General features: G+C 42.9%; 2 protein-coding genes across 2 annotated transcripts in view; both read left to right on the top strand.

Annotated features, from left to right (window-relative positions):
• The window catches only part of LOC146575276 (protein NLRC3-like), a 227691-nt gene that overhangs the window by 179040 nt on the left and 20997 nt on the right, over positions 1-27654 (top strand). The window lies entirely within an intron of this gene.
• On the top strand, positions 6929-26982 carry LOC146575277 (stonustoxin subunit beta-like). The gene is made up of 3 exons (XM_085272472.1): positions 6929-7030; positions 7124-7295; positions 25947-26982. The coding sequence occupies exons 1-3, from the start codon at positions 6929-6931 to the stop codon at positions 26489-26491; spliced, it is 819 nt and encodes a 272-aa protein (XP_085128598.1). The 3' UTR covers positions 26492-26982.

Genomic DNA, 27654 nt, shown 5'->3' with positions numbered 1-27654 from the left:
GGCCTTACAAACCCAACAGTGAGATCTTAAGAGATCCACAGCCTACGGCTCTTCAATGGGGTGTCACAGGATCCCCAGGAAAAAAAATTGTAAATGTAAAATAATAAAATAAATATTCTTCTGTAGCAATAACAAAGTATAACATAAATGATTCTGTAGCAATTACACAAGAATATCCAGTAATGTCCCCGCCTACAATTAAACACATTCACTTACTGAAAATCATCTGCTGTGGCAAATGGGTTCAAGCCTTTGACCACAAACTGAGTCACTGCTCGGTGACATTCGTCTATCCTGCCTGAAAGGAGACGCTACCGCTAGACTGCAGCAAGAACTGCCAGCATCTGAGCCAGACTCTGTCTGTCTGTCTCATCATGGTCACTAAATGCACAGTAATGGCAGGTTTGTAATAAGGCAGATCGCACTAACATAATATGCACTGTTAGTTGATTATTTACCTGCCGCATTAACGGGCGAGGACGTGCAAACGTTACCGCTGCTGCTGGGTTGAGATTCACGAGTCCGGAGCGGAATTAAAAACACGACATTCATTTAAGGTCATCGTGTCTTTTGTGAGCAAATGCTTTTGCATATTCGTAGTGTTTCCTCCCGTAAATGAAATATCTACTTTGCAAGTATTGCAAGTTGCCCTGTTGTCATCCGTTCTCGTAAAGTATAACCAAACTTTTGAGCCGCCGTGTTTCCTGCCAGGTAAATGACGCTCCGCAACGTGGTGACGTCATTCGGGGCGACTGGAATCGATAAGAGAATCGTTTGCAAAAATGGCAAACAATTCCAAGGAATTGAAACAGTGGGAACCGGTTCTCAACAAGAACCGGTTTTCGATACCCATCCCTAGTAACAACCACAACAGGCAGAAGACTGGATTTCTTCAGGTCAGATTTCATGCAGTTTGCATAAATTGTGTGTCACAGACATTGTAGTTCACATTTGTGTGACTCGTTTAAATCTTCTCCTCCTGAAAGTGAAACTCTTACAAACACATAAGGACACAAAAATCCTCGTGTCCACAGCTTTCAGTCCCAAACTGACTCTGAGCCTCGTCAGTAAATCCGTCAGCTTTTTACCATCTAAAGAAGTCTTTGTGCTGCTGCAGACGTTAGTAAATCTGACCCGAAATGTTCTTTTTTCTTTAAACTCACAGGCTGCTCTCCTTTAAATGACCTGCAGGAATCAGCAGGGTCAGAACATGTGTGTGTGGCAGAGTCTGAGCAGAAACCTGCTGCAGGTTGATCAAACTAAAGTCATATTAAGGAGCTACTGGCACAGAATTAAAGTTATAAATGAAGTTTACAGAACACTGTTTGCCTTTAATTCTCTAAGCACAGATAAATGAACACCATTGGACTTTATCAGAAATGAATGAAATATCACTGGGATCAGGTGTAAAGTGACACGTGGAAGACTGGGTTTGTTTTTTAATATTTAAAGTTATCAAACAGAAACAACAGAAGTCCAAATGGTGCACTTGAATACAGAGAGAACAGAAATGATGGAGGAATCATTTAGTTCCACTCAGAAATATGAACGTCAGGTTAATCAGACGATGGACTGAAGAACAATCAGAGTGTTTCCATATAGAAACATCTGTTTGTTCTTAATCACTCACTCAAAAAAGAGAAACTGGATGCCTGTTACATTTACAGGAGTTTGAAGAAAACATGTTTCTGAAATGAACATAATTAAATCATACAGGGAGTGCAGAATTATTAGGCAAGTTTTTGAGAAATAATTTTATTATTGAACAACAACCATGTTCTCAATGAACCCAAAAAACTCATTAATATCAAAGCTGAATGTTTTTGGAAGTAGTTTTTAGTTTGTTTTTAGTTTTAGCCCCCCCACACTCCCTAGCAGATCATTACATGGAGAAACCTTTGGAATACAAGCATGCTGATCCACACAGGTATGCTCACAGGTGTACACACGGGTATTCACAGACGCGGACTACAGCTTTCTTGGCTGCTGCCTCAAAGCACATTGTGCGCTGTCTATCTTGCGTGCTGCACAATATCGGTTATTATTTAGTATCTACTGTTATCTACTGCTAGCTAGTTTATTGTGATGGTGCTTTTTTTTTTTTTTATTATGTTGCTCTTTGTTGTTTGCTGTCTCCTCTGTTTTTTTTTTCTCCATACAGGTGATCCAGGTGTTTTTTTTTTTGTTTGTTTGTTTTTTTTTTCTTTTCTTTCTTCCCCCCTTCTCACCGTCTCTTCTCCCCTTTGGTTTTCTTTCTCTCCCTCTCTTTCTTTCATTCTTTCTCCCTGTCCTATCCCCCAGTCATGTCTGTCCCGTTTGTAGCAACTGAAAATAAAATAAATTCATAATTATAATAAAGGTCAAACAAATGGACCAATATGGCAAGGCCATGATGATCCACTTGGTAAAATAAATCCGCTTGGCATCTTTCTTGGCCTTAAGACGACAATTCTGACGGCTATAGATCCAAACGGGACAAAAAAAAAAAAAAAAAAAAAAAATACATTTCTGACATTCAAAAACAAACAAAAACAAATCAGCGACCAATATAGCCACCTTTCTTTGCAAGGACACTCAAAAGCCTGCCATCCATGGATCCTGTCAGTGTTTTGATCTGTTCACCATCAACATTGCGTGCAGCAGCAACCACAGCCTCCCAGACACTGTTCAGAGAGGTGTACTGTTTTCCCTCCTTATAAATCTCACATTTGATGATGGACCACAGGTTCTCAATGGGGTTCAGATCAGGTGAACAAGGAGGCCATGTCATTAGTTTTTCTTCTTTTATACCCTTTCTTGCCAGCCACGCTGTGGAGTACTTGGACGCGTGTGATGGAGCATTGTCCTGCATGGAAATCATGTTTTTCTTGAAGGATGCAGACTTCTTCCTGTACCACTGCTTGAAGAAGGTGTCTTCCAGAAACTGGCAGTAGGACTGGGAGTTGAGCTTGACTCCATCCTCAACCCGAAAAGGCCCCACAAGCTCATCTTTGATGATACCAGCCCAAACCAGTACTCCACCTCCACCTTGCTGGCGTCTGAGTGGGACTGGAGCTCTCTGCCCTTTACCAATCCAGCCACGGGCCCATCCATCTGGCCCATCAAGACTCACTCTCATTTCATCAGTCCATAAAACCTTAGAAAAACCAGTCTTGAGATATTTCTTGGCCCAGTCTTGACGTTTCAGCTTGTGTGTCTTGTTCAGTGGTGGTCATCTTTCAGCCTTTCTTACCTTGGCCATGACTCTGAGTATTGCACACCTTGTGCTTTTGGGCACTCCAGTGATGTTGCAGCTCTGAAATATGGCCAAACTGGTGGCAAGTGGCATCTTGGCAGCTGCACGCTTGACTTTTCTCAGTTCATGGGCAGTTATTTGGCGCCTTGCTTTTTCCACACGCTTCTTGCGACCCTGTTGACTATTTTGAATGAAACGCTTGATTGTTCGATGATCACGCTTCAGAAGCTTTGCAATTTTGAGACTGTTGCATCCCTCTGCAAGATATCTCACTATTTTTGACTTTTCTGAGCCTGTCAAGTCCTTCTTTTGACCCATTTTGCCAAAGGAAAGGACGTTGCCTAATAATTATGCACACCTGATATAGGGTGTTGATGTCATTAGACCACACCCCTTCTCATTACAGAGATGCACATCACCTAATATGCTTAATTGGTAGTAGGCTTTCGAGCCTATACAGCTTGGAGTAGGACAACATGCATGAAGAGGATGATGTGGACAAAATACTTATTTGCCTAATAACTCTGCACTCCCTGTATTCCCAGAACCACCATGTAATGAAGACCACTTTTTGTCTACATGAGGTGCAGGAACAGTCTGTGGAGCAAGAGACACCATACTTCTTACTCCTCTCAAAGGGAACAAGGTGGGATTTTACATCTTTTAGAAACTTCTCAAACGTGATTACCAGTAGAGATCTCATTTCAACTGATTTAACTGATTTATTCATTCCATATTACTGGTTTATTTCCCATTCCCCCCCCCCCCCAAAGAGATTGGGAACTAAGAGAAATCAGTCTGTAATCCTACAAAAAAAATCTGTGAAAAGAAAATGTTTTGTTGTTCTTCTGCTTCTTTTATCTGGAAATGTGCAACCTAATCCTGGTCCAGATTGCAAATTCTTAAGTACTCCTTGTGATTTTAAAACTCGAACAGGTCTTGGTATCACTCATTTAAATGTCAGAAGTCTTCTTCCCAAACTTGATTTTGTGAAAATTTGGATGAAAGTTAGATACTGATATTCTTATATTATCAGAAACCTGGCTTACTAAATCAATTATTGACAAAGACATTGCAATAATGGGCTATAATCTTTTCCGTTGCGACTGCCCCAGAAAGGGTGGCGGTGTTGCAATTTATGTAAAAAGCAAATTCCATGTTACTGTCGATTCATCGGTACCTGTTCGTAAACAGTTTGAACTTCTTGCCCTCAAGCTCCAACTTTTCAAGGGCTATTTTATTACCATTGTGGGCTGTTATAGACCCCCCTCTGCTAGTAGTGAGGCTTTAGTTTCACTTAGTGAAAAACTATCTACTTTAGATTTTAATGGAATTGTGCTGGCCGGAGATTTCAACTGGGACTGGTTGTCCTCTGCCTCAGACAGTTTTAAATCCATGTGTGATTCATATAATCTCACACAACTAATTTACAGCACATCTCGTCCAAATCTTAAATGCCCAGAAAAGTCATCACTTATTGATTTATTTTTAACTAATATGCCGTATAAATATTCTCACACTGGGGTTTTCGCAAATGATATCAGTGACCACTGTGTGGTAGCTGTAGTCAGACAATTGAAGCTCCCAAAATCAAGGCCACAAATAGCTTTTAAAAAGATGTAACAATGTGACATAATGCAATATAATAGTGTCAGTTACACATTGTGGGTTGCACTGTGGCCACACAGCAAAAATGCCAGTGTTGATTTTTCAGTGTTAGCAGAATTCAACAGAGTTCCGAGTTAGTTCAACACTTAATCGAGTTAAAATAACACATCGGGAGTTGATTCCTGAAAAGTGTTAGTGTGGATTTTAGTCGTTACTGCATTTTAACACTGTGGGTGTTAAATTAGACCACACCTTCATTTCCTGTGGAGCTCCGCATTCCAGAATCTTCGGTCGCCACTTTTTCTTGCTGCTGCGGTAAGTTTTATTCGGTTAAATATTAAGTTTTAGATTGATGTTAGAGCAGGTAACATGATAACTAGTAAAAAAATATTATTTATATCAAAATACATCATCTTTAAGTGTCATATTTGAATTTTAACTGTTTTTGTTAAGCTGGGCTACTGCTAGCTAGAACTCTGCAAAGTACCAGTTTCTTTCCTAATATTCATTTAGCATAATCTGGCTGTTGGCAGACTGTAATGAATATTACTTGTTAATATATGTCACAGTTTTTATTAAATGCCTTTTATTTATTTTCGAATTAAACTGCTAAAGCCTTAGGGTCAGTGGTCTCAAACTCGCGGCCCAGAGGCCACTTACGGCCCACGTCAGGTCAGGTGAGGTGAAGAAGTATAATGCAATTTGGCCCTTAAAGTGACTTTTTTTTGTCATTAGCCAAAAATGATTTAATATGAAGGCAATAAGGGCAGAGTGTTACGGGCCCTCATAGGCAGCGTAGTCCGTGCTGCGGGGAGAACGTGGAACTGCCCCTCCCGTTGTGTGTTTGAGCGCGAGAGAGGGAGAAAGTAGGAGCTGTTACCGAGGAGAAATGGAAGAAGAAAGCATGTAAATATAATAATAACCACTGCCGCCAAAATGAGTGCCTGGTTGTAAGAAAGCTGTTAAGACTCGACTGTACACTGTGTTCGCTGACAGTAAAGCTACAAGCCCGACAACCCGACGTATTAGCCAGAGGTGTCATTACCACGGTTCAGAGCCGCGGACCTGGCCGAGGTAACAAGAGAGTACAAACAGGTGGTTTGATTGGCTTTGTTAGTTCAGCGAGAGTCAAAAACTAATGTGAACACTTATTTCTGCATTTTTATTTTGTTAAATATGAACACAATTAAAGCAGAAGTGCTGCAAAGTGTCTGACCAGAAAGAGAGGACCATTGTGTTCATTTGGTAGTTCAATTAAAGGCATCGGTTAGTTAAGAGTGAGGGGGGGGGGAATGCGTTCATATTTGCAGTTTTGTCTTGTGATACAATATTTGAAATTTAAAAACGAACAAACCAAACGCTACATTGTCAGGAATATTTGTGGGTGTTTTCTTTGTGGTTTCTGTTTTTTTGAAGTAGCCCTCCAATGAGATGACAGCTCATTTAAGTTTGAGACCCTTCCTTAGGTGAACTAGGATGCTTAAGGGTAACCTGGGAGTTACATTACACTATAATGGCCCCTACATCTTGTAAATTATGGGAATTTCATCATAGTGCGCATTTCTGTAGCCAGTAGGTATTTTTCTTTTTTTTTAGATTTACATTTGTTTGTGGTACATTAAGCATTTTCTAGTCTAAAAATGAATAACAGGGTTATATTAGGGTTTGTTAGAGAGTGGGGAGGGGTTTTATGGCGTAAAATATATAAAAATAATAAAATAGAAATATGGTTCCTACTAACCCCTGTGATAGTTGAGAGAATACTGTATTGCAGTCATGTTACACAGCTTGTACTACTTAAAAATGGACCAAGGATGTTTTTTCTTAACAAAATTAATTTAAGCTCAGTCTAAAGGGACTAGACATGCTAGATATTTTGCAAAGAAATGGTGTTATATGCTGGACCTTATTTTACTCTTGGAAGGTGGTGATATGCTGGTTCCTGAGAAGAGATGAAGTAATCAAAGTCAGCTTTTCAAGACAGCCCCAAGACTCTTCGCAACTTGTGTTCAAATGTGAGGCCGTTGTCAGGTGATAAATGCAAGGAAGAGGTACTCAACTGACATGAAACGTGTCAAAGACAACATGAAGGTGACATTTCAACATAGGCAAAAACTGCTTCAAGAACCTGCCACAGCTTCTGCTGTCCTGGACCTTTTCCCAAGATTTCTGGATACACCTGGCTTGGTAAGGCATAAAATGATTTAATGACCGCTTTGTGGTTCCTTTGTTTGTTTTCTTGTTAAAGTGTTGTTTCTGTTGTTACACTTTGTGTTTAAGATTGACCAAGACTTCACAATGCTGTTTGTTGGGGAGGAAGTGTCTGCAAAGTTCTTTGCAAAGTGGCCAACATTCTTCAAGCCAAGGATCATCAAAGACTGCAAAAATCTGTCTCAGAGTACAGAATTGGATCAGCTGCTCATTTCTGCACAGCGTTACTCTGACGAGGGTGGTAAGTGTAAGTTGGAAATGGTAGATTTTGCATGCCTTTACAGCATTTGCTTAATTCCCACAACACAATATATCACTGGACCATACTGGTAAACCTTTACTACAAATTGGAATACAGCTGTCCATTTTCTAAATCACATTGGGTTTCTGTTCATTTCTGTATGGTATGAAAACAAGCTTACAAACATGTTAAACTTGAAATGACATTTAAATGGTAAATGGCCTGCATTTGTATAGCGCTTTTCTAGTCCATAGGACCCCAAAGCGCTTTACACTACATTCAGTCATTCACCCATTCACACACACATTCACACACTGGCGATAGCAAGCTACATTGTAGCCACAGCTGCCCTGGGGCACACTGACAGAGGCGAGGCTGCCGGACACAGGCGCCACCGGGCCCTCTGACCACCACCAGTAGGCAAACATGGGGTTAGTATCTTGCCCAAGGATATTTGGCATGGAGCCAGGGTGCAGCCTGGGATCGAACCACCGACCTTCTGATTAGTGGCTGACCTGCTCTGCCACCTGAGCTACAGCCACCCTACATTATTATTTGCGTTATATCTGGAACCATTGCCTCAATATATAAGACAAAATAAAGAAGTAGAAGGTATTAATATCCATGAAAAGGAGCATAAATTAGCCTGCTATGCAGATGATATTTTAATATTTTTGGGTCAACCATCAAACTCTTTACCTAAATTAATGCAATCATTTGAATACTTTGGTCGACCATCTGGATATAGGGTTAATATGAGTAAAACACAATTGCTTAAGCAAGTATAAGTATCAATTAGCATGGCAAACAGAGTACTTTAAATATCTAGGAGTCATAATACCTAAGGATCTTACAGAACTATTAGAACGAAATTATTTACCAATACAGAAAAAAATTAAGGAACATATAGCGAGATGGAATCTAATTCCATCCATCCATCCATCTTCATCCGCTTTATCCGAGGCCGGGTCGCGGGGGCAGCAGCCTGAGCAAAGAGGCCCAGACCTCCCTCTCCCCAGCCACCTCCTCCAGCTTATCCGGGGGAATACCAAGGCGTTCCCAGGCCAGCCGAGAGATATAATCTCTCCAGCGTGTCCTGGGTCTGCCCCGGGGCCTCCTCCCGGTGGGACATGCCTGGAACACCTCACCCAGGAGGCGCCCAGGGGGCATCCTTGTCAGATGCCCGAACCACCTCAGCTGGCTCCTTTCGATGTGGAGCAGCAGCTGCTCTACTCTGAGCCCCTCCCGGATGGCCGAACTTCTCACCCTATCTCTAAGGGAGAGGCCAGCCACCCTTCGGAGGAAGCTCATTTCTGCCGCTTGTATCCGCGATCTCGTTCTTTCGGTCACTACCCACAGCTCGTGGCCATAGGTGAGGGTAGGGACGTAGATCGACCGGTAAATTGAGAGCTTCGCTTTTACACTCAGCTCCCTCTTCACCACGACGGACCGGTGCAGCGTCCGCATTACTGCAGCTGCAGCCCCAATCCGTCTGTCGATCTCCGGCTCCCTTCTCCCATCACTCGCGAACAAGACCCCGAGATACTTGAACTCCTCCACTTGGGGCAGGAACTCATCCCCGACCCGGAGTGGGCACTCCACCCTTTTCCGGCTGAGAACCATGGCCTCAGATTTGGAGGTGCTGATCCTCATTCCCGCTGCTTCACACTCGGCTGCGAACCGTTCCAGTGCGAGCTGGAGGCCCTCACCCGATGAAGCCAACAGAACCACATCATCCGCAAAAATCAGAGATGAGATTCTGAGGCCACCAAAGCGAAAGCCCTCCGCCACTTGGCTGCGCCTAGAAATCCTGTCCATAAAAATTATGAACAGAACCGGAGACAAAGGGCAGCCCTGGCGGAGCCCATCACCCACCGGGAACGAGTCCGACTTATTGCCGGCAATGCAAACCAAGCTCTTCCAACGGTTGTATAGGGATTGAATGGCCCGTAGCAATGGGCCAGACACCCCATACTGCCGCAACACCTCCCACAGGACACCCCGAGGGACACGGTCGAATGCCTTCTCCAAGTCCACAAAACACATGTAGACTGGTTGGGCAAACTCCCATGCACCCTCAAGTATCCTCGAGAGGATAAAGAGCTGGTCCAGTGTTCCACGACCAGGACGAAAACCGCATTATTCCTCCTGTATCCGAGGTTCGACTAGCGGACGAACTCTCCTTTCCAGCACCCTGGCATAGACTTTCCCAGGGAGGCTGAGGAGTGTGATCCCCCTGTAGTTGGAACACACCCTCCGGTCCCCCTTCTTAAAGATGGGGACCACCACCCCGGTCTGCCAGTCCACAGGTACTGCCCCTGATCTCCACGCAACATTGCAGAGGCGTGTCGACCAGGACAGCCCTACAACGTCCAGAGCCTTCAGGAACTCGGGGCGGACCTCATCAACACCAGGGGCTCTGCCACCAAGGAGCTGTTTAACTGCCTCAGTGACCTCGCCCCCGGAAATTGGTGGGTCATTCCCCTCATCCCCAGACTCTGCTTCCTCCTCGGAAGACATGTCAGTGGGATTAAGGAGGTCCTCGAAGTATTCCTTCCACCGCCTGACAATTTTCTCAGTCGACGTCAGCAGCGCTCCGCCAGCACTATACACAGTGCAGGTAGAGCACCGCTTTCCCCTCCTGAGACGCCTGACGGTTTGCCAGAATCTCTTCGAGGCAGTCCGAAAGTCTTTTTCCATGGCCTCTCCGAACTCCTCCCACACCCGAGTTTTTGCTTCAGCCACTGCCCGAGCCGCATTCCGCTTGGCCTGTCGATACCTGTCGGCTGCCTCCGGAGTCCCACAGGCTAACCAAGCCCGATAGGACTCCTTCTTCAGCCTGTTGGCTCCCTTCACCTCTGGTGTCCACCATTTGGTTCGGGGATTACCACCACGGCAGGCACCAACCACCTTGCAGCCGCAGCTCAATGCAGCAGCTTCGGCAATGGAGACGCTGAACATGGTCCATTCGGACTCAATGTCCCCAGTCTCCCTCGGAATGCTGTTGAAGCTCTGCCGGAGGTGTGTGTTGAAGATCTCGCGGACTGGGGCCTCTGCTAGACGTTCCCAGCACACCCTCACTATGCGTTTAGGTGCACCAGGTCTGTCCAGCGTCCTCCCCCGCCACCTGATCCAACTCACCACCAGGTGGTGATCAGTTGACAGCTCAGCCCCTCTCTTTACCTGAGTGTCCAGAACATATGGTCGCAAGTCTGGTGATACAATTACAAAATCGATCATCGACCTACAGCCTAGAGCGTCCTGGTGCCACGTGCACTTATGGACACTCTTATGTTCGAACAGGGTGTTCGTTATGGCCAAACTGTGATTAGCACAGAAGTCCAATAACAAAGCACCGCTCGGGTTCAGATCAGGGAGGCCGTTCCTCCCAATCACGCCCCTCCAGGTCTTGCTGTCATTACCCACGTGAGCATTTAAGTCTCCCAGCAGGACAACAGAGTCTCCAGGTGGAGCACCTTCCAGCACCCCCCCAGGGACTCTAAGAAGGCTGGGTACTCTGAACTGCCACTCGGCGCATAAGCGCAGATGACAGTCAGGACCCGTTCCCCGACCCTAAGGCGCAGGGAACAAAACCTCTCGTCCACCGGGAAAAACCCCAACGTACCGGCAGCAAGCCGAGGGGATATTAGAATACCCACCCCAGCCCGCCGCCTCTCACCAGGGGCAACTCCAGACTGAGACAGAGTCCAGCCCCTCTCCAGGAGACTGGTTCCAGAGCCCAAGCCATGCGTAGAGGTGAGCCCGACTATATCTAGCCGGTACCTCTCAACCTCACGCACTAACTCAGGCTCCTTCCCCACCAGAGAGGTGACATTCCATGTCCCAATTGCCAGTCTTGGCAGCCGGAGGTCAGTCCGCCAGGGCTTCCGCTCCTGGCCGCCACCCGGCACACAATGCACCCGACCCCTATGGCGCCTCCTGCGGGTGGTGGGCCTGCCGGAGGATGGGCCCATGTCTCCTCTTCGGGCTGTGCCCGGCCGGGCCCCATGGACTAAGGCCCAGCCACCAGACGCTCGCCCTCGGGCACCCTCCCCGGGCCTGGCTCCAGGGCGGGGCCCCGGTAACCCTATCCCGGGCAGGGTAAACTGTTCCCTCGATATCCTTTTCATAAGGGTCTTCTGATTCTGATCTAATTCCATATTTAAGTTTATATTTTAGAATAGACTCAATTAAAATTAATATTCTTCCTAAATTATTATATTTATTTCAAACATTACCAATAGAAATTAACCAGAAACAGTTTAATGAATGGGATAAAATTTTGTCAAGATACATATGGCAAGGAAAAAGGCCCCGAATTAGATTTAAAACCCTACAACTTAACAAAGGAAAAGGGGGTGGGGCTTACCTTCTCTTAGGGAATATTATTGGGCAGCACAATTAAGGCCTATGATATGCTGATGTAATCCTTCATATGACGCTCAATGGAAAGTTATTGAGGAGAGTCTGACCTCCATCCCCATATAAGCTATTATAGCAGACAGAAGCTTGCAAAATTTAATAAAAACTATTGAAAATCCATGGATCAAGTTGACTTTTAAAATTTGGGAAACAGTAATAAAAGAATATGAACTAGAAGAGGATATAGCAGTTCTTAAGTGGTGTGCATATGACACACATTTTGCTCCAAATAAATTGGACACCAGATTCAAAGATTGGACATATAAAGGATTAACAGCTTTATGTATGGTAATGGAGGAAGGCAGACTAATTAGTTTTGATAAAATGAAAGACAAATATTCATTAGAAACACAGGATTTTTATAGATGTCTACAGATGAGGCATTTTGTGAACAAAAAGATAAAAGCTAAGGCTGAACTAAGTAAACAGCTGCTAGACGTATTTAAAAGGGCAGTTCAAATAAAAATAGAGGTATTATAGGTGACCTCTATAAAGGATTAACAAATATGAAATTACACTCAACCTTGTATATCAAAACAAAATGGAAAATGGAGGGAGGAATAGAGATAAAGGAGGAAGAATGGACAACAATATGGGCATATCAATGGAAATGTAGCAGCTCACAGAGCTGGCGGGAATTTGGGTGGAAATGCCTGATAAGATATTTTATTACACCTCTCCAAAAATCTCACTATGAAGGTAACCCTCCCGCTTGCTGGAGAAATTGTGGAAATACAAATGCAAATCACTATCATATTTTCTGGGACTGTCATGTTATTAAAACTTATTGGAAGGGAATACATGCAGCGATACACGAGACATTTGGAAGATATTTACCTTTGGAAAGTAAAACTCTACGTTTTGGACTTATGCCAGAAGGATGGACAAAGAACGATAAATACTTGTTTAATATTTTACTGGCAGCAGGAAAAAAAGCCATCACAAAAAAATGTCTTTCTTCAGAGAGCCCAACTATGAACACGTGGATGAACATCACACTGGACATTTACAGAATGGAGAAAATGACAGCAGATGTGAACTACAAGAGGGACCTGTTTGTATCATGATGGAAGAAATGGATGGACTACATTAGAAAACGCAGGCCAGTTTTTGCTTTTGCATTAGATTTTGACTTTGTTAACTACTAGAAGACTAGAGGAAAAATTAGTTACATTAATGGAAACAAAAACACACTCCCTATATTTATTTATTTATTTTTCTTTCCTTTTTCTTTTTCCTTATGTATTTTTTATTTATGTTGTTTGTTGTTTCCTGTTTTGCTTCTTTTTCTTTTCTTCTTCTTCTTTCATTCTTATTGTATGGATATTTTAGTTGTTTAAATATAGAAAAAAAGAAAAAAATATATGTACTGAAAGAAAGCTGAAGTTGATGGTATTGTATAGTGATTCTAAAATGTCAATAAAAAAAAAATAAAAAAAAGCTGGAATCAAATGAGTCCAAGTCTTCTGGTGATTCAGCATCACATTCATCTTTGCTCCTTGTTCTGCATCCCCACCATGGACTTCATTCCTTTCCAAGCCAGCCTTGAGTGTCCTTTATTCAGCTCATGCTCTGCTTTACTTTTACATCTGATTTTAGCTGCTTTTCTGTTTTCTCTTTGCCAGAGGTTTCCTTAGCGTCATGGATTCTTTTCATTTTACTCAGCATGTGTCTGGTCCCACACACACCAAAGGACACACACTGGACCTTGTTTTTACTTTAGGTTTAAACATTGATTTTATTTGTACTGAGGACATTTTTATTTCGGATCATCATTGTATTCTTTTTAATCTGTCTTTCCATTTGTCCCTCTCTCCTATTCGACATGTGGTTAGCTCTCGCATCTTAACTTCCTCTAGTGCTGTTAAATTTTCCGATGCTTTTAATTTAGTTTTATCTCCTTATAATGATGTTCATTTTTTAACAAATCTTTTTAATAATCATTGTCTTTGTATTTTAGACAATGTTTGTCCTGTCAAAGTTAGACTAGCTCCGGTTTCAAAGTCGTCTCCCTGATCAAATGACAGCATTCGCTTCTTAAAGCGTTGCTGCCGTAAGGTTGAGCGTTTATGGAGGAAAACGCGTTTGCATGTCCATCTCCTTCATTTAAAGGACCTTTTAGTCTCTTTTAACACTTCAGTTCGAGATGCGAGGGCGGCCTATTTCTCAGACTTAGTGTCTAAGAGCAGAGGTAACCCTAAGGTACTATTCGACACCATTAGTGATATTGTTGCTCCTGCTCCACCTGCTGTCCCAATTTCATCAAATGAATATTGTGAAAAATTTCTTTCTTTCTTCGTTGAAAAAGTCAGTAACGTGAGGAACAGTATCTCTCCTTCTGTGTCTCTCTTGTCTGCTCCAACTCAAGCTAGGCCTGTAATGTTAGAAAGATTTTTACCTGCGTCCTTACCTGAGCTGGTCAAGTTGGTTAATTCAATGAAAGCATCCTCCTGCTCTCTTGATATTTTACCTGGATCTTTGTTTAAAAATGTCTTTCAGTCTATTGGTCCCTGTGTGCTCACAATTATCAATACCTCACTGGTTTCTGGTCAGGTCCCTGTTTATTGTAAGAATGCTGTTATTCACCCACTGTTAAAAAAACCTAAGCTTGATGCTTCTCTTCTCAGTAGCTACAGACCGATTTCAAAATTACCGTTCATTTCTAAGATTTTAGAAAAGGTTGTGGCTAAGCAGCTTATAGCTGTTCTAGATGAATACAGCATTCTGGATAAATTCCAATCTGGCTTTCGTAGAGCTCATTCTACTGAAACTACACTTCTTAGAGTCTCCAACGACATTTTGATGAGATGTGACGCAGGAGAATGCTCCGTTCTGTTGATGTTGGACCTGACCTCCGCCTTTGATACTGTGGACCATCATATTCTGCTAGATAGGCTGAGAGACTGGGTGGGTATATCAGGGGCTGCTTTGGACTGGTTTGAATCCTATTTGCATGAACGATCCTTTTCTGTGGCTACCTCTAAGTACAGTTCCTCTTCTACTTTTCTTGCCTATGGTGTGCCACAAGGTTCAGTTTTGGGGCCTTTATTGTTCTTACTGTATTTACTTCCTCTTCAACACTTATTGAGCACTTTTAAGGACATTTCGTATCACTGCTATGCAGATGATATTCAGGTATACATCTCCTTTAAGCCCCATGATGTTTCCAAGCTACAGATTTTGCACAAGCGCATAGACTCCATTAGATGTTGGATGGCTGGAAACTTTCTTCAACTAAATGAGGAGAAGACTGAAGTTCTTGTTTGTGCTCCTAAAAATTTTGTACCTGGTGTTATGGAAAACTTAGGTCCACTTGCTACATTTGCAAAACCGTCTATCAGGAGCCTTGGTGTTAGTATTGACTCAGCTCTGACTTTGGATGCCCATGTAAAATCTTTGGTTCGCTCCTGTTTTTATCATTTGAGAAACATTGCTAAGCTGAGTCCCATTGTATCGCGCTCCGAATTAGAAATTGTCATTCATGCATTTGTTTCATCTCGTCTGGACTACTGTAATTCTTTGTTTACTTGTTTATGTAAAGCCTCTTTGGAGCGTCTGCAAGTTGTTCAGAACGCTGCTGCAAAGCTTCTGACCAAGTCCTCCAAGTTTTCCCACGTCACACCCCTGCTGATTCAGCTGCACTGGCTCCCCATTAAATTCAGGATCCAGTTTAAGGTTTTGACCTTGACTTTCAGGGCCCTGCATGGACAAGCACCAACATATATAAGTGAACTTTTACATCCATACATTCCCAGCAGGTCCCTGAGGTCATGTGACCAGGGCTTGCTTGCTGTCCAACACACGAGGCTGAAAACAAAAGGCGACAAAGCTTTTGGAACTGTGGCCTCCAGATTGTGGAACTCTCTCCCTTTGAGCCTGAGATCTGTGGACTCAGTGGTCGCTTTTAAAAAACAGCTAAAAACCCATCTTTTTAAACTTGCTTTTAGTTGATTTTTATTTTTAGGTTTTAGCTTCTGTGAAGCACTTTGTGATTTTTATCTTGAAACGTGCTATATAAATAAAGTTTTACTTACTTACTTTTCTTCTCTCCCTCATAACAAGACAGCTTCTTCTGCCTGAGAACATGTTGGAGTGATTTACTAATCCAGAGCTGATTTTTGGGGAAAATAGTTCCCTTTTTCAAAGTAATCCCCATTTTTCCCAGAATGAAATGTAAGTAGAAATAAATGATCTAAGTGAGAACATGAGCCTTTAAAAATGCTCTTCTGAGGCTGCTGCCAGTGGTCAAAGCCTCCAACAAAGCTCTGTAAGTACATATGTGATCATAGCTTTAGCTTTTAAATGTTTATTTTAGTTAACACAGATCAGGTGGAACAACTCAAATAAAATATCAAAAATATTAAGTGGTCATCGGTACTCGGTTTGTTCAATACTGAATACAATGGAGCACAAATTGTCCACGTTTCTGAAATATTTCTGGGTGTAACTGTCACCAAAGTGCAATTTAGACCTGGCCTGTGGTTGTTATCTAAGTGATAATCATCAATTCTACTAAAACAAATACAAAATAAAGAAATTTGACACATTCTGTTGATATCAAAAGCACACTGAACAATTCAGTGTTGTTTTACTGCTGTTCTCTCTTCACTTCTTCTCCTCTGATTCTCTCCACATGTTGCTCTGCATCAGTGCTCAGTTTCTTGACAAAAACAAGATGAAATATTGCTAAATATAATAGTATCTCATTACACTTCAACATAAGTGTTTTATTTTTGTAATTGTTTATCTGTTATTTTTCAGACTGAGTCACTGTGACCTGTCAGAGAGAAGCTGTGAAGCTCTGGCCTCAGGTCTCAGCTCTCAGACCTCTAATCTGAGACAGCTGGACCTGAGTAACATCAACCTGAAGGATTCAGGCGTGAAGCTTCTGTCTGAAGGACTGAAGAGTCCACACTGTACACTGGAAACTCTCAGGTGAGATCAAGCATTTTTCTTTCATCAACTGACAGAATTAGCAGATTAATAATAAGCCAGTCCTCTAATAAGAGGAGAAGTGGAGGTGTTTTGAAGGGCAACGTACTCTTATGTTAACAAGACAGGAAGTAGTTCCTGGGAACTGCTTCCTTTGTTATTGTCTAAGTAGAAACATGATGGTGAAACAGTGATGAGTTTGCAGAGGTGGATCCACACAACACAACAATGCTGTTGGGTGCTGAAAGCAGACTTCTCACAGATTCTGAGGCTGCAGGTTTCATCACTGTCCAACCAAAATTCACTGAACCAGCAGTAAATGAACGTCCAAAACGACGCTTCATGTTTAAAAAACAGATGATCAGGGGGATTTGTGTTTACATCTTTTTTGTGTGATCTGTTCACCTGCTGTTTCAGCTGTTTGGTGGTTGTTGAGATGGTTTTGTGAACTTTTAGCTGAGATTCTGACGTTTCTGTAGATACCACACATGTCTAATTACTTTGTATAGCATGAATGGCCATAACGAGGTTTTTAACAGTCAGAAAAGTTGTAAAACTTGAGAAAATATAGTTAAAAGTCCAAAACCTTCTACGTCTGGTGGCTTGTGGTAAGGAGCAGATCAAACGAGTAAAGAATTACGTTATAATTATAAATGGCTTCAACAGCACATTCAGGTCTGTGAGACTCATTCAGACACTGAGCCGTGGCTCTGTGCTACATGCACATATTTCTGCATCTCTGCCATTCAGACACACTTTATATATAGTTTATTTTATGTAGTATTCAATACTGAACTGTACATTTAGTCTTTTTAAAGGCAGCAAGTTTTATTCAGTGTTTTCATAAAAGCCTTATTTCTATCCATTTACTGCTATTAGGAAGAACACGTGAGTTTAAGACCTGGACCAGTTTGAAACCTTTTGTCCTCCACAATGGAAAATGGGTGGAAATAAAAATGGGTCTCACTTTAGCCAGCTCCTAATTTTATCAGTTCTGCTCTCAGCGTCTCCTGTATATCTCCTATATAAATGTTGCACTCAGCTTTGTGCTCTCCAGTATCACTGAAATGCAGCCAGATGCTGCTCATTTTGCCTTTTCACTCTTTCCTGACACGCTTGCATTTCAATACAGCTCCCATTTCTCTGTGTACTGGTCTCTACCACTACCCTTGCTGTCTATGGGACATTTCCGTCTTCTTTCACATAATGGTATGATCCCAGTCTGTCTCTTAAAGTGTTTGGCCACATGGTTTGCTCATCAGAATAACATCTCAGCCGTGCTCACATTGATTATCAGCAAGCCTGAAAATTCATCAATATTTGACATACGAAATTATCTCAAGGCCTGGATTTGGCCCACGGGCCATATGTTTGACACCTCTGGTTTACACGGTTTGGTATTCAATGTACAACTGAGCTAGCTCTCAGCTAACTAGCAGACAAGCTAACTGCTGGGACTGCGTCTTTCTAACAAGAGAAGAACAAAAGAATTTATTCGTAAATCAGGGTGGAAAATAAGTATTTGGTCACCTCAAACAAGGAAAATCTCTGGCTCTCACAGACCTGTAACGTCTTCTGTAAGACGCTTTTCTGTCCCCCACTCGTTACCTGTATGAATGGCACCTGTTTGAACTCATCATCTGTATAAAAGACACCTGTCCACAGCCTCAAACAGTCAGACTCCAAACTCCGCCATGGCCAAGACCAAAGAGCTTTGGAAGGACACCAGGAAAAGTATTGTAGACCTGCACCAGACTGGGAAGAGTGAATCTACAATAGGCAAGCAGCTTGGTGTGAAAAAATCAACTGTGGGAGCAATCATCAGAAAATGGAAGACATACAAGACCACTGATAATCTCCCACGATCTGGGGCTCCACGCAAGATCTCATCCCGTGGGGTCAAAATGATCATGAGAACGGTGAGCAAAGATCCCAGAACCACACGGGGGGACCTGGTGAATGACCTGCAGAGAGCTGGGACCAAAGTAACAAAGGTCACCATCAGTAACACACTACAACGGCAGGGAATCAAATCCCGCAGTGCCAGACGTGTTCCGCTGCTGAAGCCAGTGCATGTCCAGGCCCGTCTGAAGTTTGCCAGAGAGCACATGGATGATACAGCAGAGGATTGGGAGAATGTCATGTGGTCAGATGAAACCAAAGTAGAACTTTTTGGTATAAACTCAACTCGTCGTGTTTGGAGGACGAAGAATACTGAGTTGCATCCCAAGAACACCATACCTACTGTGAAGCATGGGGGTGGAAACATCATGCTATGGGGCTGTTTTTCTGCCAAGGGGACAGGACGACTGATCCGTGTTAAGGACAGAATGAATGGGGCCATGTATCGTGAGATTTTGAGCCAAAACCTCCTTCCATCAGTGAGAACTTTGAAGATGAAACGAGGCTGGGTCTTCCAACATGACAATGATCCAAAACACACCGCCTGGGCAACAAAGGAGTGGCTCCGTAAGAAGCATTTGAAAGTCCTGGAGTGGCCTAGCCAGTCTCCAGACCTCAACCCCATAGAAAATCTGTGGCGGGAGTTGAAAGTCCGTGTTGCTCGGCGACAGCCCCAAAACATCACTGCTCTCGAGAAGATCTGCATGGAGGAATGGGCCAAAATACCAGCTACTGTGTGTGCAAACCTGGTAAAGACCTATAGTAAACGTTTGACCTCTGTTATTGCCAACAAAGGTTATGTTACAAAGTATTGAGTTGTATTTTTCTTATTGACCAAATACTTATTTTCCACCCTGATTTACCAATAAATTCTTTACAAATCCTACCATGTGGATTCATGGATTTTTTTTTCACATTCTGTCTCTCACAGTTGAAGTGGCCACGTAGGCAGGGGTCATCATCTGAGCTCTCCATCACCTGAGAGAGATGACAAAACACAGAATCACAGAGCATGAAACCAACGTTTCTCCTCCCAGAAGTTCAGTCACAGACCTGCAACAGAAACAAGAGTCAAAGATTCAAATGACGCAGAGCTTTCATTTACTTATATCCACAAACATGTCCTCTACATATTCATGCTGTATTTACACACACATACAGAGGCTGTTTGTCTCTCACACACCGACAGGACACTGAGAAATACATCATGTTAAATATACCTGCAGGCTTCCAGCTGTGCACTTTGTCCCTGTCAGCTGTGATTGCCATGGCAACCTTGGTGTTGTGCGCGATGCAGGGACGTGTTCAAAGGCAGACGTCTGGCAGCAGCATCATATTTGATGCACTATCTGTACTGAGTGTGCTGACTTTATTTCAAATGTCCCACTGCTGTGCAACATGAATCACATGTTCTGCACGTTTCTGTAACTCCCAGGTAACCATGGTTACCCAGCCACGCCCAGTAGTCTCCAGAGAGACCAACAGCTGGTTCACGTTGTAACGCCGTGGCTTTCGTAGTCTCTCCTTTTTCTACAGCTCATGTGTTCTTCTTGTGACGCTGCGTCTTGAGGCTCATACATGCCGTCATTTGTTGATCCTAAGAACGTTCCTCAGACCGACTTCTTCAACAACAGATAACTTTAGTTGTATCAACACTGCCTCCTGGAACAGTTTAAAATGAACATGTCAAAGCTCTGTACCTGTCTCCATGTTTCTGTCCCCGCCCCTTTCTCTCTGTCCTGGGTCATGTGAGCGCTGCAGTAGTATTAGGCCCACCCTCAATGCTCCCATTGGCTGAGACGCATAATGACGCCCATTTCAAGCCAGCACTGATCAACATCCCTCCTGTGACCCATGGCTGTTATATTCAGAGCCAGTGAGCACTTTCACAATAATCATGATTTTAAAAACTGTGATTAAAATAATTGCTGACGTTAATCAGTTAATGAGTTAACGAGATTATAACAGGTTAAGTTGCCCTAATAATTAGACTTTGGTGACAAACTGATGTGATCTCCATGTTTCCTTTGTTGGACTGTGGGCGAGTGTCAGAGCTGAATGTACTGAGTAACATGTAGAGTTTAAACATGTGTCAGTTCCAGTTTTAGAGCTCTAAAGTGCAGCTATCATGTTAGGAATATGTTAGGAATAGACAGGAACACTGAGCACACTGAGGTCAGATCTTTATTTTACCACTCGCTGCATTCTTGATGTTCATGAATTCAGCAGGTTCATGATTGTCTGCAGCATTAATCTCATATTTCCATTAAAAGTGTTGAATTTGACTGTTTGATGTTCTTTATGATCTCTGGCACCAGTTCATCTGTAGGCTGAGCCCAGTCCATCCATTTAGTGAAAGGTCTCCTTGTTCTGTGAGCGTGCACAGATCCTGAAGCAGGAAGCCTGGGTTACAGAGAAATGATCATCACTGTGATGATGCTCATCATCTCTGACTGGGATTTGAGGTTTTGTCAAAGAAGCAAAGAAAGCCTGGCTATGTTGGACTGGGTGTGGAAGCAGCTCCCAGTTTGAGTTCAGGAGACAGACACCCTCTCTACTTTGAAGATCAGCTTCAAACTTTCCTTTTTGATAAAGCTTATAGTTCGAGCTGGATCAGGTGACCCTGAACCATCCCTTAGTTATGCTGCTATATGCTATAGGCTGTTGGTGGACTTCCCATGATGCTCTGCTTTCTTCTCCCCACTTTTCACTCCTGATGCTTTTATATGTCACTACTGCATGTCCTTAAACTTTTGTCTCTCTGTTTTGTTCTTGTCTCTCTGAGCTCATCTCTTCCCTTTCCCCTCACCCTGCAACCAGTCATGGTAGATGCTCCTCCTGGAGCCTGTTTTCACTGGGAGGATCTTTGTGTCAAAGGGAGTTCTTCTTCCCACCATCACCAAGTGCTGCTCACAGTGGAGGCGGTTACCTTACACTGTTAAACAGCTTCAGATGACTGTTGTTGTCTGTTGGGTATTGTCACTTATAAATAAATGGTAAATGGTAAATGGCCTGTATTTATATAGCGCCTTACTAGTCCCTAAGGACCCCAAAGCGCTTTACATATCCAGTCATCCACCCATTCACACACACATTCACACACTGGTGATGGCAAGCTACATTGTAGCCACAGCCACCCTGGGGCGCACTGACAGAGGCGAGGCTGCCGGACACTGGCGCCACCGGGCCCTCTGACCACCACCAGTAGGCAACGGGTGAAGTGTCTTGCCCAAGGACACAACGACCGAGACTGTCCAAGCTGGGGCTCGAACCGGCAACCTTCCGATTACAAGGCGAACTCCCAACTCTTGAGCCACGATCGCCCTAAAGTTACAATGGACGGATAGATGTTATTGTGACAAAGAGAAAACAACTGTTGACAGATAGATTGTTGTTTTGTGTGTCTGCAGTCTGTCAGGCTGTCTGATCACAGAGGAAGGCTGTACTTCTCTGGCCTCAGCTCTGAGCTCCAACCCCTCCCATCTGAGAGAGCTGGACCTGAGCTACAATCATCCAGGTGATTCAGGAATGAAGCAGCTGTCGGCTGGACTGAAGGATCCAGGCTGGAGACTGGACACTCTCAGGTATGAAGAATGTCTGATAGAGGAGGAAGAGCTGGAAACATTTCCTGTGTCTTTCACTCACTTCCTGCAGATGACACATGAACAATCACACATGCAGGAATATTTTCAGGGACAGACACACTAGTCTAGCTGGATAGTTCATGGATATTTATGTAGGGGTCTCCAAGGAGTCTGTTTGCAGGAACATTTAGGTCACAGGTGTACCTGATATAGATACCAGTGTACCTAATAAAGTGTCAGCTAACATTTGGAAATGGAAGCTTAAATAATGACAAACTGTACATTCACAGCTGAATTCACAATAAATTTGTTCTCAAGTGCACATTTTTCTGTTATTGTTGTCAAACAACAGAATGAGAATGAAATATTGATTCTAACAGGGCCCATAAACAGCATTAGCTTAGCAGCATTAGCTTATCAGAGTTTCCATCATGGTCACACAAATCCTTAGCAGAGAAAAGTGTCACATCATTATAACACAAGATAAAAGGGTATTAGCATAAGCTACTAATGCTTATTCACCTCAAATTAGCTTTCGCTGCTAATGGTAGCCTACTTAGCATTAACTCCTCACTAATATAATGCTAATTCACATCAAATTAGCATTAGCTGCTCATATTGTTATAAGGAAAGAGAAAACGGTATTAGCATTAGCTACTAATAATTATTCAGCCCTAATTAGAATAAGCCTCTAAAAGCAGCCTACTTAGCATTAACTCCTCACATCGTTGTTACCCAACGGAAAAGAGTATTAGTATTAGCTACTATCATTTTTAATAAGTAAGAGAAAACAGTGTTAGCATTATTGAATAATGCTAATTCACACTAAATTAGAATTAGCTATTTACAAGAGCGTACTTAGAATTAGCCGCTCACATTGTTAAAAATTAAGGGAAAACAGTATTAGTATTAGCACATAATGCTAATTCCCGTCAAAGTAGCATTAGTTAATAATGGCAGCCTACTTAGCATTAACTGCTCACTAATATAATGCTAATTCACATCAAATTAGCATTAGCTGCTCACATTGTTAAAAGGGAAGGGAAAACAATATTAGCATTAGCTGCTAATAATTATTCACCTAATTAGAGTTAGCCCCTAATGGCAGCCTAGTTAGCATTAATTCCTGACATCGTTATAATGCAGGGGAAAAGGGTTACCATTATCGGATAATGCTAATTTACATCAAATTAACAATAGTTAATAATGGCAGACTTTTCGTATCATTAGCTGCTGTCATTCTTACAAAGCAAAGGAAAACAATATGAGCATTAGCTGCTAATGCTTTTTAGTCTAAAATTAGCATTAGCCACTAATGGCAGCCTACTTAGCATTAACTCCTCACTAATATAATGCTAATTCACGTCAAATTAGCATTAGCTACTAATAATTATTCACCCCTAATTAGAATTATCCGCTAATGGCAGTATACTTAGCATTAACTCCTCACATTGTTATAATGTAAGGGAAAAGAATTAGCATTATCTAATAATGTTGACCTTGGCCCACTGGAAAAGTTCAGAACTAAAGATTTAGGAGTGTTTCTCGATAGCTCTTTCTCATTTGAGAAACAAATAAATTCTGTTATTAAAACCAGCTGTAAGGTTTATAGTGTTGATTGTCATTTATGCTTAGAAATATTTACTCATATATGCTTAGAGTTGTATAATCGATTGCATAATGATAGAGGTTTGATCCTTAGTAGTCTGTAAAGACTCTGTGTGCCTTCCAGAGTGCTCTGGCATGCACACACCACTTGGGGCCATGAGAGAGGTCGTACCCTCTCTTACTGATTTATGGTGTAGGACAGGGGTCTCAAACTCAATTTAGCTGGGGGCCGCTGCAGGCAGAGTCTGGGTGAGGCTGGGCCGCATTAGGTTTTCCACAGGAAAGGCATGGTTAAAAAGTTCCAATCTTCTCAAATCTCTTTTTTTATTTTTTAACACAAAATATTAAAAATAAATAAACAAATTAAGAATTAATAAGAAAATAAATCAATCAGTAATACATAAATAAAACAATAATAAGATATTTTTAGTCAGTGAACTTGTGTGTTTTTTTCAGTCTTCTATATCTGCTGTATTTAGATTGAAATGTCTGTATTAACAGTTCTATAACCTTCTTCTGAACATGAATGGAACACTGTAGAAAATGAACTGTTCTTCTGAACATGGCTTCTCTTGCCTACTCCTTGCTGCTAGAGACCTGGCAGCGTTTCCTCTCGCATAGCCGAGCCAGATTTGGCCTGAGGGAGGAAGCAGTTGCGGCCCTCAGTATGTCTTGAAGATGATCATCCGTAAGTCTGGACCTGTACTTGGACTTATTGAAGTTCAAAGTGGAGAAGAGCTTTTGGCACAAGTATGTGCTACCAAAAAGGCACATGGTCCGCTTGAACATTCGGGAAAGCCGAGGGAAACTAGGGCTCAAGTCTCTCAAAAATTGTCCAAGCTTGTCTTCTTTTCCACTCACCTCCCTGAACTTTGCTTTGAGTTCAGAGTTGCACTGCAGCTCAATGAGCTCCATTTGAAGCACAGAAGGGGCATCTTGCACATCAAAGGAGAAGGGGTCCGCAAAAATGTGAAAGGTGGCTCTGTGTGTCTTGAAGTCAGCAAATCTGTGATCAAATTCCTCCTGTAGCCTCAAAATGACATCAACATACTCGTCAGCACTGAATGGTGTGCCTGCATCCACGAGAGCCTTGCATGCTGGGAAATGGCAAAGGTTTGTAAGAGCCCTTTGTTAGGGGGACCGCTGGACTCTTAGCACCAGCTTTGGGGTCACAGGGTCACATCTGGAACGAACACACACACACACACACACACACACACACACAGACACACACACACACACACACACAGACACACACACACACACACACACACACTATGCACAGACTGGTACTCTTTGTTCATACCTGTGTAAGACGTCATAATGAACTTGTGCATATTCATGTAAGCTCAATAAAGAGCAGTGTTACGAGGGAGCAGACGAGAGCGACTGAGGTCAAGTGAAGGAACGGCGCTGTCACAGTTCTCTCCCTCATCAATTGTCTGGTTCCAGCGGTGGGTCTGTGCTAGACGACCCATCACCAGCTTTTTCCACTGGTTACCAGTACGTGGTAGAATCCACTTCCAGATCTGGTTGTCTTTAAATCTGTGAATGGATTGGCTCCATCTTATCTCTCTTTAACAAAAGAATCCAAGTGGAGCCCTCAGGTCTGCAGATAAGCAGCTTCTGACCAGAACTAGACGTAAAAACAGAGGTGAGCTTTATCGATGGCTGCAGCCAAACTCTGGAACAGTCGCCCTTCACATCAGGTCGTCACCAACACTGGACATTTTTAAAAGCCGGTTGGAAACACATTTGTACTCTGTAGCTTTCAATCCTGACCAGTCTTTATAGTCATTACTGTGTATGTTTCCTATTTTCTCTCTACTCTGTGCAGCACTTTGGCTCAAGCTGTTTTTAAATGTGCTGATAAATAAATGTAGATTTCTTTGAATAAAACAGTGGAGCCGAGCTTTGAGCTCAGTGTGTAACAGTGTGTGTGTGAGAGCCATGTAATGTCCATGTGTGCATGCTGACTGTGCTGCTCTGACCCCCCTCCTCCTTTCAGGGTGGAGCCTGCTGGAGTCCGATGGTTGAGACCAGGTCTGAGGAAGTGTAAGTGTGTTTTTAATGGGATTCATGAAAACAAAGCAGCACACATTCAACCATCTTCATCATGTCAGGAGTCATCATCAAAGTGTCAATCAATGAACAGATGATGGATCAATAACTGCAGCTGGATTGTGTTTGTTCTCTCCATCAGATTCCTGTCAACTCACAATCGACACAAACACAGTGCACACAAAGCTCCAACTGTCTGACAACAACAGGAAGGTGACACGTGTGGAGGAGGTTCAGTCATATCCTGATCATCCAGACAGATTTGATTACTGGGAACAGCTGCTGTGTAGAAATGGTCTGACTGGTCGCTATTACTGGGAGGTCGAGTGGAGAGGAAACGTTTATATATCAGTGAGTTACAGAAGCATCAGAAGGAAAGGAGGCAGAGACTGTGTGTTTGGATACAATGATCAGTCCTGGAGTCTGATCTGCTATAATGATGGTCCTCAGTCTGTCTGGCACAATAACAGAGAAACACCCATCTCCTCCTCCTCCTCCTCCTCCTCCTCCTCCTCCTCTGTCTCTAACAGAGCAGCAGTGTATGTGGACTGTCCTGCTGGCACTCTGTCCTTCTACAGAGTCTCCTCTGACACTCTGATCCACCTCCACACCTTCAACACCACATTCACTCAAACTCTTTATCCTGGGTTTATGTTCTATCGTGGTGCCTCAGTGTCCCTGTGCTGAGTGGAGTGTAAAGAGTGTCTCCTGTTACAGAAACACTCTGACTGTTGAACAGATAGTTCAGTCTGTACATGTCTGTCTCTTTCACTCACAAACACGTTTTCAGATTCATGGATTCAATCAGTTGATGTTTGAAACTCTTCTAAATGATTCCTTGTAAACTTCTTCAGTCACAAACAAACAGGAAGTGATGTCACATGTGTTCCTGTCCACACAGCAGAATGAGTCTATTGCTGACAGTGATGTACAAACAGAGTGAGCATTTCTGAGGCCCAAAATAAACTGAGTAGTTCACTGAATGAACAATGGACTGTGAGCTCAGTTCCTTCATCATTAGTATGGATTATATATGTATATGTATTATATTAGTATCATATATATCAGGTGCTGCTGCTTTCAGTCATTGTGCAAATGTGCTGTTTGTAAGCTTGTAAAGCTGCAGTCAGCTGAGACTGAAGAAGTCACCTGATCAGTGAGCAAACGTTTCTGAAAACGTCCAGATGAACAGAATCAACCTTTTGGGATCAGCCAGCAATGCAGCATCATTGTTGTTCAGCTTCAGAGGTTTGCAGGAATGAACTGATGACCAGAAACAGCTGCAAAGTCCAAGAAAATACCAGCTGGAGTTCAGCTGCATTTGAAGAAGTCAAAGAAAAGTAAGGATGGCAAAGGGCGACGTTTTCTTCCAAAGAGCTGCAAACATGGTCGACGCCTCATTAGAAGAATCATCTGGACATTTGTGAGGAACTCTGACCAAGAAAGCAACGTCACACAGATCCAACAGACAGTTTCCATGACTGCAAGTGTTGAGTGGAAAAATGCTACATTGCATTATTGCATCCTCTCACCACAGGAGGCGCTGTTGGCACCACTGATTGCTGATCAGCTGTTCTCTGATGATCTGATTGATACTGTGAATAACGGGACTCACTGGACTCTGTGACACAGTGAAGATTACAGAGTTTAACTTCAACATCTGACTGACGTCACACAGACAGAAGGATGAACCAGTGAGGCACAGAACACAGTTACTGGAGATACTGGATCAGCTCCATGTGAACCTCTGATGGAGAAGCTGCTGAGCCAGAGAAACATCAGGACATGACAGCAGCTGCACTTATCTAACAACATGTAGCAGAGCTGATCTATGTTAGAGGATCTATCAC

The sequence above is a fragment of the Mchenga conophoros genome, linkage group LG4 (assembly GCF_057382185.1).
Source record: "Mchenga conophoros isolate Kocher_MC1m ecotype Shallow Benthic linkage group LG4, M_conophoros_male_GT1.1, whole genome shotgun sequence".
Lineage (NCBI taxonomy): Eukaryota > Metazoa > Chordata > Actinopteri > Cichliformes > Cichlidae > Mchenga > Mchenga conophoros.
This window is presented reverse-complemented; position numbering and strand designations above follow the sequence as displayed.